We start from the raw sequence: 14385 nt of genomic DNA, 5'->3' as shown, positions 1-14385 counted from the left end.
TGAATTTACCATAAGATAGGTTTTTGCATGAATTTATCGAGTATCACATCGTTAATAAGATTCATTAGTTAATATGTTATCAGATGCACTAGAAAGATTACATGGAACATTCAAATATGTTAAAATAAATGACATACAATAAAAGCAAAGCATCATTTACACGTTTAAACGTCGTGAATTTATTACCCTAAAAAATATCTATGTTTTAGCTTTCTAACTTAACTGACCGTACTTCAAACGGACTTACCAAACCCAAGCGACGCGTTATTAAAATAACCTATATTTACTAACTCAACCATAATAATATATGCGACTAATATATCATTATTTAGCACCTATTTGACATTTTAAATTATTTTTATTTCTGAGGAAGCCAAGATAAGTTTAATTTTTTTTCTTTGTAATTTAAAAAAATATTTCTGAGGAAGCCAAGATAAGTTTAATTTTTTTTCTTTGTAATTTAAAAAAATAGGCCTGACAGTTAAAAATAAATAAAAATTACAAAGAAAATAAGTGACAATAAAATCCACGGAGTAATAAGAAAAACTAAATCTTTTTTCATTAAGTATGATGATTACAAATGTTAACTTTTATTTTAATATTCTACATGAAAATCCACATCATTAAAAAAATGTCATCATGCATTGATGATATTCACAAGCTTTAATTTTTTTGGAGTTTTTTTTTTTAATTAAACCCTCCTTTCTACCAAAAATAAATAAATAAATAAAAGGAATGTAATAGCATAAATATAACCAACCCAATTTATTGATTACTTTGAAGCAGTAAATATCTACCACTTACCAATTTAATATTATGATAAAACTGACTTTCAAACCTTACTAAATTTTTAGGTGGCTTCTAAACTTTTTTTCAATTGCATTTATTATAAAAATTAGTTATCTATTCATGCGTAAAATAAATTTTATTAAATTAGTATTACAAAATAAATATTTAAGAAAAACAATGTAAGCATCTCATATTGTGATTGTGTTTTTTATAAAAAAAACATCAATAATTTTAAATCTTGTAGTTTATAAAAAATATTATATATAATATAATTAAAAATATATAAAAGTGAAATATAATAAAATTAGCAAAGTGTAAAAATATAAACAAAAATTCATATACTAATACTAATAAATATATTACTAAACAAATAAATATTTTACTAAACAACTAATCTTGTTATAACATTAATCTTTTGCCCTTCCATTCTTTCCAATCTAACTTCTTCAATAGTTTTTTTTGAAGAATATATTAATTTTATGAGCAATTCCTTCATCTATAAGATTGTGTAGATAAAAACAAAGAAGGAAAAATTAACAGAGAAAGATCGACAGCACTAAAGTATTCTTATAATATTGAGTAACATTAGTCTCAATTCAAAATATTAGAAGAAGAAACATGGACCAATAAAAAAAAAATCTCACACACACACACATATATATATATATATATATATATATATATATATATATATATATATATATATATATATATATATATATATATATATATATATATATATATATATATCTTAATGGAAGAAACAATATGAGTAATTAGGTGTTCATTATAGTTGTTCATTCATTTCTTGTTTTAGAAAATTGTGAGATTTAAGTTGGGTCATTTGGTCACCATGCATTGAGTAGATCTCACATTTGATAGATGTTGAACAAAACAATCAACTCCATATTAGTTAAATGAACAATCATATATTTCAATAGTAAAATGAACGATCAAAGATTTGATAAGTGGGACACAGTATGGTAGTTGTGGGTTTTATTGGTGGGATGTTATATATTTCATTATTAATTAATGGAAAAATGGTTTTTATTAGTGGGATCTATTGTATTTAGGCTCTATTTGGTAAGACACAATTTTAAACTTAAAATTTATAGCTTATAGCTTATAAACTCATATGATAATTTAGACTTATTTGATAACAGTCTTTTTATCTCGAACTTATATATAGCTTATTTTGCTAGCTTATAGCTTATTTTTCAGACGCTATTTCAAGTAGTGTTTTAACTTATAGCTTGTCATTTTTTTTCTTTTTTATCCTTATTATTTTAGTAAAAATCTACTTTTATCTTTTATAATTTATTTTAATCTATAATATAAGAAAATTAATGGTTGTGTAAAAGTCAAAACACTACAAGAAATGTGTTCCCCACCCACGTGATGTTGTGACGTTGTAAATACGTGGCTTGAAATTTGTAGTTGCGACGTGGTTAACACGCCACAACACCTTTTATGAATAAAATATTGAAGATAACGTAAAAATGGGGGGAGTCAGATTTTTTTTAAAAAAAAATACGTTTACGACGTGTTAATAATGTTGCTGATTTTAAATAGATTTTGAAAATATTAAAATCCCTACAAACCTGATGGAGGGATTTTTGAAATTTTGAAAATTTAGGTTGTGTCGTGGTATACACGTCGCAACGCTTTTGTGGGAATATTCACTGACCCTAAATTGACTTGGTCTGACTTGATGCAGTGAAAGCAGTTAATGCAGTATCCGTTGGAAATGTTGTGATATGTTTTCCACGTCGCAACTAGCGACATGTTCCACACGTGGCAAACTTCTATCCGTTAGAGAAGTTGCGACGTGATTTTCACTTTGCTGGGTTGCGTTATGAAAATCACGTTGCTATGGACCATTAAATACTACCCAACGAACTCAGCCAGCAGAAACTCACGCTTCCTCTTTCTTCCTTCCCTCCTCATTATTTCTTCCCCTTCTCTTCCTCTACCACCAAGAGATCTCTTCTCTTTCTTCTGTTCTTTCACCACCAACAGAGTCAGTTAGATCATATGTCCAGGCCAACACTCAACCTCTTACGTCATTACTTTCTTCTCAGGAGTATCCTATGTCTGGGGTACCATCTTTTATTAGCCCACCTATGGAACCTAGCTATCCGTTCCAGCAGGCTGGAGGGCCTAGTTATTCATCATACCAGCAGAGTGCGGGATCTATCTTTCTACCTAGCTTTTCACCTACCACACAGGTGCCCCCAAGCTTCCAGCAGACTGAAGGATCTCGCACTCCACATCCCACACATGTGCCCTTATCCTTCCAGCAGACTGGGGGATCCCACATCCCACGTCCGACACAGGTGCCCCCAAACTTACAGCCGACTTGGGGATCCAGCACTCCACATCCCACACAGGTTCCCCATCCTTTCAGCCGACTTGGGGATCCCGCACTCCACATCCCACACAGGTTCCCCCATCCTTTCAGCAGATTGGGGGGTCACACACCTCTCCTACCACACATATACCTACACGTGAGGATGATCATGTGGAGCCGGATGAAGATGATACTGTGCAAGATGGAGACGATGATCAGTATGATGGTGACGATATTCAGGGGGAGGATGATCCGAGTGAGATTCATATCATTGACGGTAGATATTATATTTGGCCCGCTGGAAATTCGTAAGTATCTTATATATTAAATTTTAATTAAGTTTACATTTTTTTTAATATTAATTTATATTTAATACATGCTAATTAAAATTATTATTGTTTAGTTTTGGACCGAGTCGGACCGCTGCTAGGTGTATGTACTATGTGATTCTGCAAATGTATACAGAAGTTTGGACGAGTTTTGGAGAAGTTTCAAATAAAGAGGCTTGGTTTAATTGTTTTAAGGTATAATTAATTTATTTTTTGAGTCATTATTTATTTAAATTTTTTTACTATAGTTTTCTAACAGTTTATTTAAATGTTATCAGGAAAAGTGTACTTGGGATCAAATGAGCGAGAGACTTGTTAAAAAAAATATTATAGCAGAACATCAAAAAGACTTTCCAACACGTTGCGACGTATTAGAAAGCGTTGGGAACGTGATAGTAGTCGTCCCGAGTGGATGGGCTAAGAAGTTCTTGAGAAACTTCTTGTGTATTGGAAATCAGACGAATTTAAGGCTAAATCTGAAAATGCCAAAAAAATGAGGGCATCTGAAAAAGGGGGTCACCTTAATGCAATTGGAAGTATAAGCACTTACGAACATTCTCGATGCGTGGTAATTATTACCACTTTTTAAAGTTATGTTTTGATTAATTATTTGTTTTTAATTAAATTTAATTTAATTATTTAGGCTAAGAGGTTAGGGAGACAACCACTCATGGTCGAGCTGGTTAAAGAAACTCAGACAAAAAATTCGGGTGATTATGTTGACGTGCGTACACAAAAAGCTTTGGTAAGTTATTCAATTTTTATTATATTTTTTTATATTTAATAGCAATTTTGTGATGTGATTTTCACGTGGCAACTAAAAAAGTTGTGACGTGATTTTTACGTGGAAACTAAAAAAGTTGCGGCGTGACTTTCATGTGGCAACTCTGATGTTGTGGCATAAAAATCACATGGCAGCTAATTTTCATTTTATTATTTAATATATTTTAATTTAAGTTAAATACTTAAGATTTTTTTATTTTATGTGTAGGAGGATTATCAAACATTGCTTGTACAATTTTTGGTCAATAATCTCCAATATACTGTTAGAGAAGGAGAGTCACTTCATCCAGATGTTGATTTTTATATTTGGAATGAAGTCATTGGCGGAAAAGGGCCTAATGGATGTTTTTTTGGTGGTGAAAATTTGGTGGGAAGTTTGAGAAGTGGGGATAGAAGTTTATTTCAAAGAGTTAGAGATGGGGAAGGATCGTCACGTCCAGCACAATTGACACCGCAAGTAATGAAAACAATAAGACAATTGGCCCTAACTGAGACGAGACACGAGTCAGCGCAATGTGAGGCGGCGCTAAAAGCCCAAATGGAGAGGCAACAACGGCAAATAGAGGCAATGGCGAAGAGGCAAGCAGAGATGGAGCAGCAAATGCAATTATTTATACAATTCCAACAAAGAAGTGGTAGTCAACCGTTTGGTGGAAACGTGTGAGTGGTTGGAAATGAGCGAGAGAATGATGATGATGATGATGATATGAACCTTGAGAATTTTTCCGATCCAAAAGACCCTTAGGATTAATTTTATTTTTATTTAAATATGAAATTGTGTGAGATAATTTAATTTTATGTAATATTTTGTTTATTATATTATAAATTTAATATATTTTAGTATTTTTTTATTATATTATAAATTTAATATATTTTAGCATTTTGTTTATTATTATTATTTTAATTAAATAAATATTTTTATTAATATTTATTAATTTCAAATAAAAAATATTAATAATAAAATCTTTTTTAAAATAATTATAATAATTAGATTTTTTTTTAAAAATTACTTTTGTGACGTGTGTTATACATGTCAGTAATTTGTGACATGCATAACACGTCACAACCTTATTAATCAGAAAGGTTGTGACGTGATTTTCACGTCGCAACCTAGTGTCATGTTTTCCACGTCACAAAAGTTCTCCGTGTCATGTTGCGACGTGATTTCCATGTCACTATTTAGTGACGTGAGAATCACGACACAACTCAGTTGTCATGCACTCTCAAGCAACATATATGTCCATGTCGCTGATTCTGTGTTGTGACGTGATTTTCCACTTTGTGGCATGAAAATCACGTCACTACAGAGCTTATTTTTTGTAGTGAAAATATCCTTATTTGGTTTTTTGCCATCACATTAAAATTGTTGTTATTTGGTCTTTGCACAATAAAGTTCTTAATTTTATTATTAAAATAATACAACTCTCATATTTTATCAAACTTATCAAATCTCTTTCCATTCTCTATTTTTTCTCTTTCATCACTTTCTCACTTCTTTCTTCCACAAAAAAAAATCTATTATTGATCTAAATATTTTTATATACGAAAATTTAATATTGATCCAAATATTTTTGTAAATGATACCTAAATAAAAATAATATTTGTATACAGAAAAAATCTATTATTTACGAAAAATGATATACGAATTACTATTGATCTAAATATTTTTATATACGAAATTTATTATTGATCCAAATATTTTTGTAAATGATACCTAAACAAAAATGAAGTCTGTATACGGGAAAAAAATCTATTATTGATCTAAATATTTTTATATACAAAAAAATGTTATCTATGCTCCAAATAATTTTTATTCAAAAATGGCATAGGCCAAAAAATTTACTATTGATCCTAATATTTTTATATACGAAAATTTAATATTGATCCTAATATTTTTGTAAATGATACCTAAATTAAAATAATATTTGTATACGGAAAAAATTTATTATTTACAAAAAAAATGGTATTTATGATCCAAATATTTTTTATTCAAAAATGGTATACGGGAAAAATCTACTATTAATCTAAATATTTTTATATACAAAATTTATCATTGATTCAAATATTTTTGTAAAGACTAAATTACAGTTTTAATCCCCCTATTTTAGTTAATTCACAAAATCAGTCTCTCTATTTTATTTTTAATCAATTTTAGTTTTTTTACTATTTTTTATATTACAAAGTGATGATATGGCATTTTTTAAAATAGGTGGCACAGTTATTATGATATTTAAATGGCCAGCTAGATAGTTGATATTTCATTTCATTTAAATTTATTTGTTATACTTAAATTTATTAAAAAACAAATATTGAATAAAAACAATATTCAATTAATGAAATTAGTATTAAGGAAAATACAACCTCAAATATGCAGAAGAGATTCTTTTCCCAAACGAAAAATTGAAAAAGGCAAGAATTTTTTAATTCTTCAATTCTTTGCAGATCCAGAAGAAAAAGTCCCCTCTTCATCTTTCTCGTTAACATTATTCAAGGAAGAAAGGCAACTATTCTCTAATTCTTTGCAGATCCAGAAAAAAAAAGGTCTCTTCATCTTCTGTTTTCACTCCTGAATCATTGGATGGATGGAAGCCCTTTTGGTGGAAAACAACAATATGAAACGATTTGTGTTGCAGATTTCGCAGATTTGAACCTTGTGTATTTAGTGCATATGAAATAGAGTATTGCTCTGATTTAGAACTATTAAGTTACAGAAATTGACGATTTCACCTTAATGGGGATGGGATCTGAGGTTGTAGTTGTCAGGGAAGATCAAATGTGGTTTTTGTTTTGGTGTCATTTGTTGAATATTTTTTAATGACATTAAAAAATACTGTAAATATTAGAGATGGGAATCAACAAAATATATCAAAATATATTGTAATTATTAATGATGGCTATCAAAAGATATTATGTTGATATTTTTGGCTTGTGATTTTAATATGTTATAATAAAATATAAATTTAGACATATTAGAAGATTGTGATTTTAGTTTAGTATATTTTAAATATAAGAAAAAAATGAATATTTTTAAAATAAATTTAGACTTAATAAATATATTTAAATAAAATGGGTAATATAATTAATAAATTTAGATTAAAAATATATTTAAACGACGTGGAATATATAATTTGTTCTGGACTGGGCCAAGATTAGGCCCAATGTAGCTTCGGCCCATTTAGCCTTAGAGGCCCAAACCACTCTGCGCTCTCCAACTGGACTTAGAGTGCTCATCTCCACCATCCTCGGCGTAACTCTCCTCGGGCCACCAAGCGTCCAGCAAGGAGATCCTCCCGATAACATCCTCTCTGAGCCGAGGAGCCTGCTCCACGCGAGCATCCCCTCGCCGAGGACCTTACTCCTCGTAGGGCTCCTTCATATCCAACCCCCCGAATAATGCGGGATCCGCGTGGTCCCTAAAAGACCGCGTCTCCCTTAAACTTCGGAGCGGTTAACCAGGACAGAGGGCACTCACGCACCTCCGATATTTCCGCTTAGGAAACCTGGCAGTCTCCTAGTTGGACTTGGAAGTCCAGCCCATTAGCGAGATCATGGCCCAGCGCTGGGGGCTATAAATACCCTCTTTTACTAGAGGGTCAGGTATCCACTTCTTTCTTACTCTTAACTTGTACTTGCACTCCCTTGCTCGTTTCCTTACTTTGGCATCGGAGTACCTTGCAGGTACACCCCCCTCCTCACTCCTCGAAGACCCAGTTCCGAGCAGCCAGCGACGATTCTTCTGATCAAGTACGATCATAATTAATGAGTTGGAAAAGAATATGTCATATCTAAATGTGACAGCTATTTTAAGGAAAAGAATATGTCATATCTAAATGTGACAGCTATTTGTGAGTTCATCCACTTAAGGAAAAATCATCAGTTCTTGAAAATAACCAGCGAAAAATATTCATATCTATTCTTTAGTTAGCCCGCTGTAAAAGCTTAGATGGTTCTAGATCATCCTAGTGTAAAATCTTGACTCAATTTGTGGCCAACACAATATAAAACATCGGTTCGGTTTGGAGGATATACAGTTAAAAACTCTAGTTTGATTCAAGATAAGTTTATACAAAATTTTGGTTTATATTAAAAGCTAACCACTCAAAGTTTTGTTTGTGTTTGACGTGAAAACTAACTGCTTTAGTCCATATCATGGTATCTCTCCGCTGCCTCCGTTTCTCTATATGTCTAAATTAGAAATCTCTCATTGCCTAAACTTGACTTGCTTGCCTACTTTTTCATAGGGATGTGCATGGTTGATTATTTTCAAAAACCAAATCATAATCATTTTAAAACCATTTAAATGGTTTGAATTTATAACCATGACCACATTTTAATCAAAACTGGTTATATAACCGGTTATAAATTTGGTTATGGTTATATAACCGCTTTTTAAAAAAATTTCAGTTTTAAAAATTATATTTTCCGAATTTTTTGTTCAAAAAAAATAATTTATTTTGACAATTAAAATATTTGGATAATAACCAGATTATAACCGAATCCAAAATAATTTAACCGGTTAATAACCATTTAATTATATCCAGATTATATAAATGGATAACCAAACCATTAATAACTAAACCGGTTAATAACCATTCAATTATATCCATGTATTTAAAAGTGGTTTAGATTTAATTATGGATTTGGACATCCTTTATATTTTCCAAACCTCTACTTTTCAAAATGTTGAAGAATTGGATTTGGTTAGATTCACTTTAAAGAATAAAGCCATTGAAACAAACACTGGACTCATCATCATCAACTACTCCTTTTTCATTGCGTAAGTCGCTGAGGATACGCGGCAAACAATTGGATATGGATTGTTTGTCATCTCAGTTCGAGGAAAACCTTATTTCTCTTGAGTATCTTGAACTAAATATGACGGAGTTAGAATTTTGGGTCGATATTTTACTGTAATTTGCTTTTACACACAAAATTGTTTGTTTTTTTAATAGGCAAAAGTTAACATTAAAGGGAGTATAAGAGATACTCCAAACCACAATAAACAGGACGGAAAACCTCTACTTCCTGAAACAGAGGAGAGGTAGAGTATTCCAATAATAAAAATTACAAAGGTCGGCCTTTTTACAATTAGAGCTAAGCCACTTCCACGACCTCCAAACGATAGCCGACATACACTCCTCAAAATTAAAGACCTCATTTTTGAAGACGATAGCGTTACGAGTAAGCCAAATTGACCAAACCGTAGCTATCCAAATGACCGCCATAATATTCCTTTTGGAGTGACATTTCACCTTCTCACAGTTTAATAGGAAATCCATAAAGTCATCCAATGTAAAACCATCCTCTATTCCCATCCACTCATAAACTTTCTTCCAAATATTCGTTAAATAGGTGCAAGACCGAAACAAGTGCGGTAAAGATTCAATCTCCGTAACGCAAAAAACACAACATAAATCTCTATGATCCGTTAGAATTCCCCGTTTGAATAATTGTTCTTTGGTCGCAATTCTATTCAACAAAAATCTCCACCCAAACATAAGCAAACTAGGAGGAACTTTAATTTCCCACAGCTTATTTATAGGCTTTAATAACGCTGCCGGAAGATAAGACTCTTTGCTATCATTCAGCATTTTCACACAGGATTTAACAGTAAAAACATTTTCTGTATCATGCTGCCAGCCATATGAATCCTCTACATTCTGTTCCAATTGGTACTGCTGCAAACAGCAGAAAAATTCTGCTAACAGACCCAGAACTGGGGCTGCCCCTTGCTGCAGAATTTTTTCCCACTTCCAGCTCCACACCGAACCATCCCACGACCCCGCTTCTGCCACACTGCTGCCTTTGTTACAAGCCATCTCGAACAGTTCAGGAAAAGCTTCCCTCAGGGGCTGATTACAAATCCAATTTGAATACCAAAATGCCGTTCCAACACCGTTTCCCACCTTGCTTCTAACAGCAGAAGCAAACCGCTTGAAATACTTTCATTCTCCTTGCTTCGGTCCACGGCATCTTCCTTGGGATTTCTTCTGGTTATGTCACACGCTTGAACAGAATCACATAGCTGAAGCTGCTTCCTTTTCTTTCTGGTTATTTTCCGGGCATAAAAAGATGGGTTATTAATAACCTTTTTCCCCAAACCTGCTAAAGGTTTAAACTTCCTTCTTTTGGGCTTTTTTAATTTAACTATTCTGCAGAGCTGCTTCTAGATAGTTTACGAAAACAAGCTGAAAACTACTTGTACACATGTCATAAGCGGTTTTCGTAAACCCTCGTAAGCTCATAGCCAATCCAAACAGGTTCTTAAGTGTATATTATACATAGCCTTTTCTAGAAGGAAAATGTAGTCTCGACGGTTTCCACAAGGACCATAAGCATAGACATAACAACAAGATAGATAGAGGAAGCTTACATTAACTGGTCCTAGACATATCCTCTAGTGGAACTGGTCCTAAGTAGTATTTGTTTTCTTTAGTGGATATGAATCAGTTCTCGGTTAGAAAGGTTTTTAATTTTGTGATTTCGGTCCGTATAAATATTGTGATATTGGCTGTGGTCGTCGTCGCAATGTAAATTAAACACAATTTCTTTTCATCATAAAAACGGTGAATAACAATATTGATATCAGCACCTTTCAATATTGTTTTATTACATGGTAGTTTTATTTCAGTTAGGCTTCACTGGCATCTCAAAACTACCTAATTGATCCTCGCTTATTGTTTTGATAACCAAGAGGGTTGGCCAATTCCCCTACCTAATTGATCCTCGCTTATTGTTTTGATAACCAACACATCTCAAAACTGATTTGTTTTGATAACCAACACATCTCAAAACTGATTTGTTTTGATAACCAACACATCTCATTTGCCAAATCTGTGAATAATGTCAAGCTGAACTTTGTTGTTGTTTATACTTCAACAGATTACTTGCATGTCTTTCAACAATTCAAGCAGTTTAGTGAAATTCTTTTCCATCCACACACTTTTTGCCTTCAGATATAACGACTCTTTCTTATCACTACGTAAAGTATCGTACACAATACACATGGGCTCAGTATTATAATGCTCAGTATTCATTATTTCTTCATTACAACTATAATATATTCACAATAAAAGGACATTGAATATGTAATATAATAAATGAATAAACTAACCCCTTTAAACATGATTGCTTAATCTCAATATTATCAGCAAGAAGCTGCGAAACTGTGAGTGCAAATCAGTCATTTGCAGAATCACAACAGGCAAGTTTCATTAGTCCCTCATAGTTTCATACCATTTTAAAATGTTTGTCAACCTTATTCTACTTTCCATATCGCTGTAAGATCAACCGTACAGGTGATATGAACACTATATTTTCACCAAAATCCTAATTGGTATATGGTCCCTTTCACAATACTTAGACAATCATCGCTATGTATACATTGAAAAGGAAGGGCTATATCACCATAATATTTCCAATGAAAATGCAGTAATATTGCAATCTATATTCATATATGATTATTAGAGTTTTCTTGCATTGAATACTTCATTAAGAAAATATGGACACGAGATATCCATCATGTTACAGCTTAACAAGATGACTAATATCCATTGGGTGTGCACAGGCTGGAACAGGAGCTTTATAAGCCATATTCGCTACCACTTTGTTGACCACCTCAGTTGGATGAAATTCATCAAAAAATGGATGCAAATTTCTAAACTTGCATGGTTCCTCATTAGGGATACACTGCCCATTCGACCCGACTTTGCAACATTTTGAAATCTCCATACCTTTATAAGCCATATTTGCGGTGGGAATGTTGACCACCTCAGATGGAAGAAATTCATCAAAAAATGGATGAAAGTTTTTGTCCTGGCATGATTCCTCATTGGATATACACTCCCCACTTGACCCCATTTTGCAACATGTCAAAGTTTTCATATCTGAAATCCAACCAAAGTTAATAATATATACAATTAATTTGTTGAGTATGGTGAACAAGGGATTAAATACCTTGCTTTAAGCTATTATATGTCATGATAGCAGTGTTAATGAAGATGAATTTTGCATCAGAGAATTCTTTGTTGAAACGGTCAACAAGGGATTTAAGTTTGTTATTGAAAAGTAGTGCTGCTTTATTATGCTCTTCAGAACACAATGAGCCCTTTTTCACGTGTGGAATGCAACCTATAAGCGACAATCCAATCAAAGAAAACTTTCTTGCTCCAAGCTCATACAATGCCTTTAAATAACTTGCATGTTCTTGGATAAGAGCTACAGCATATTGGTTAATATTGTACTTTCCATTAGTTGGATAATGTTGTGGCAGAAAGTAATTGTTAAGGTAATCATTGCTTCCTATATTCACATAATATAAACACTTATTAAGGTGTTGTTGCACTTTGTCAGTACTTCCAAGTTTCGTGGCGATTTGGGAAACAATATCTTTGTGATGTTCTAACTGCAATCCCATGCTGATATCTGTACCCTGCAATATTTCCAACGCGGTAGATGATCATGATCCATATGATATGAGCTTTCAATACTACGCGCGCAACATTGGAATAAATTTACTAATTGAATTACCAAGTGTGTTCCAGTCTCATTGCGAATTCCTGCTGCACCAGATGCATAATTAACACCTTCAACAATATATGTACCATTGGAATTCGCATAGGGTGGAATATAATGGTCAAATCCCAACAGATCACCTGCAATATTAGAATTACAGGTTCAATATAAAAAATGCAAACTATTATGTCATAATTTTTTGTCGGTCGGTATATTACCAATTATGTCAACAGAAGTTCTGCCATTGGTAAATCGTCCAGTAGGACCAGAAGGAAAATCAATCCCATAAGGTTTGTAATTAACTTTTGCATCGGTAACAAGGTCATTGTTATTTCCATTATCTGATAAAGAATCTCCAAAAATGAAAAGACAAGGCACTTGAGGCACTCCAACAACAGAATATATTGCACTGGAGAACAAAATAAGAATTACGAGCCATAATTTAATCTCAGAATCCATTTCAAATGTCACAAATCAAAACTTTGTTATCACATGATCCAAAGTCTTTTGAGGTGAAGGATAACCTAAAAATATCAACAAAGAGAATATAGCTATATCTAGGCAACTAATAATTGGCACAATTTTATTATAGGCAACTATTGTTTTCCGCTAAAAAGTTAGATATTCACCAAAAAGATAGGCATCTCTTAATCTTGGATGCATGTCATTCAATTGTGATGGGAGTCTTAAAAATCTTCTAACAGTCGCATAGTGCAATTTTTTTAGGACTATTCAAAAATATTATTATTATTCTTTTAAATTCTAAAATTGAATGATATGTCAGGTCTCTACTAGAACATACATACTTCAAGGATCTAACTATTTTCATATACATTGTGTTACAACAAGTCTCTCATCCCCATCTTTCACCAATCAAATAATAGCTTTAATTTCTTTTCAACATTACATTATTTTCATATTGAGTTTGTTGGAACATTATTTTAAATACAATTTTAACAAAAAATTGTAGTCACTAAAAATATTATTGAAAAGAGTCGCAAATTAGATCACTCTCTTTAAAACATAAACAAGTGGAATATCAACCTCGACGTCCTTAAAGTAAAATAGTCCAGCTACAACTTTATCAGATTTCTATTGCACTAGGAGGATCCGTTCTAGAAATACATTGTTTGTATGGTGCGTAGACCCCTCAACATGATTCAAGATCACTCTCTAACTTTCTAAGAGACTATGGTACTATGACCACTTTTAGTTATTAAATGGACAAAATTTTCTCCGATAACTTGCAAAGCTTTTTGGAGAACTTTGGAAAGAAACAAGACTACTCCTTATATATCGTTGAAAACTTAGCAAAGGGTGTGAACTAAAAAATAAACTAAAGTCCAATGGTATAATTAATAAATACTAGGCTCACATTTTATCTTGGAAATCGAAGAAATAGACTATATTGGTTATGTCCATACTGGAGTCTAAAATAATAGCATTAGCAACTTCTAGTAAAAAAAACAAGTTGGTTAAAATGTTTGATAGCTGAGATCTCTTTGTGGGAAAAATTTATATTAGGTGATTTAATCTATTGTGATAGTATTGTGACTATTGCAAAATATGAGAACCGTTATTATAACAATAATAGATTTCAAATAAGAAGAACACACATCA

General features: G+C 32.3%; 2 protein-coding genes across 2 annotated transcripts; both read right to left on the bottom strand.

Annotated features, from left to right (window-relative positions):
- Nucleotides 1–9216: 9216 nt before the first annotated feature.
- On the bottom strand, nucleotides 9217–10070 carry LOC131605797 (uncharacterized). Its single transcript, XM_058878106.1, has 2 exons — nucleotides 9405–10070; nucleotides 9217–9276 (listed from the first exon to the last, which is right to left on the bottom strand). Exons 1-2 carry the CDS (start codon nucleotides 10068–10070, stop codon nucleotides 9217–9219), a joined length of 726 nt encoding a protein of 241 aa, XP_058734089.1.
- A 1595-nt stretch (nucleotides 10071–11665) lies between these two features.
- On the bottom strand, nucleotides 11666–13269 carry LOC131607868 (GDSL esterase/lipase At1g29670-like). The gene is made up of 4 exons (XM_058879823.1): nucleotides 12984–13269; nucleotides 12781–12905; nucleotides 12208–12682; nucleotides 11666–12137 (listed from the first exon to the last, which is right to left on the bottom strand). Exons 1-4 carry the CDS (start codon nucleotides 13222–13224, stop codon nucleotides 11776–11778), a joined length of 1203 nt encoding a protein of 400 aa, XP_058735806.1. The 5' UTR covers nucleotides 13225–13269; the 3' UTR covers nucleotides 11666–11775.
- Nucleotides 13270–14385: the final 1116 nt, after the last annotated feature.

Source organism: Vicia villosa, linkage group LG5 (assembly GCF_029867415.1).
Source record: "Vicia villosa cultivar HV-30 ecotype Madison, WI linkage group LG5, Vvil1.0, whole genome shotgun sequence".
NCBI classification, from domain to species: domain Eukaryota; kingdom Viridiplantae; phylum Streptophyta; class Magnoliopsida; order Fabales; family Fabaceae; genus Vicia; species Vicia villosa.
The sequence above is the reverse complement of the archived record's forward strand: the minus strand, read 5'-3'. Positions and strand labels throughout refer to the sequence as shown.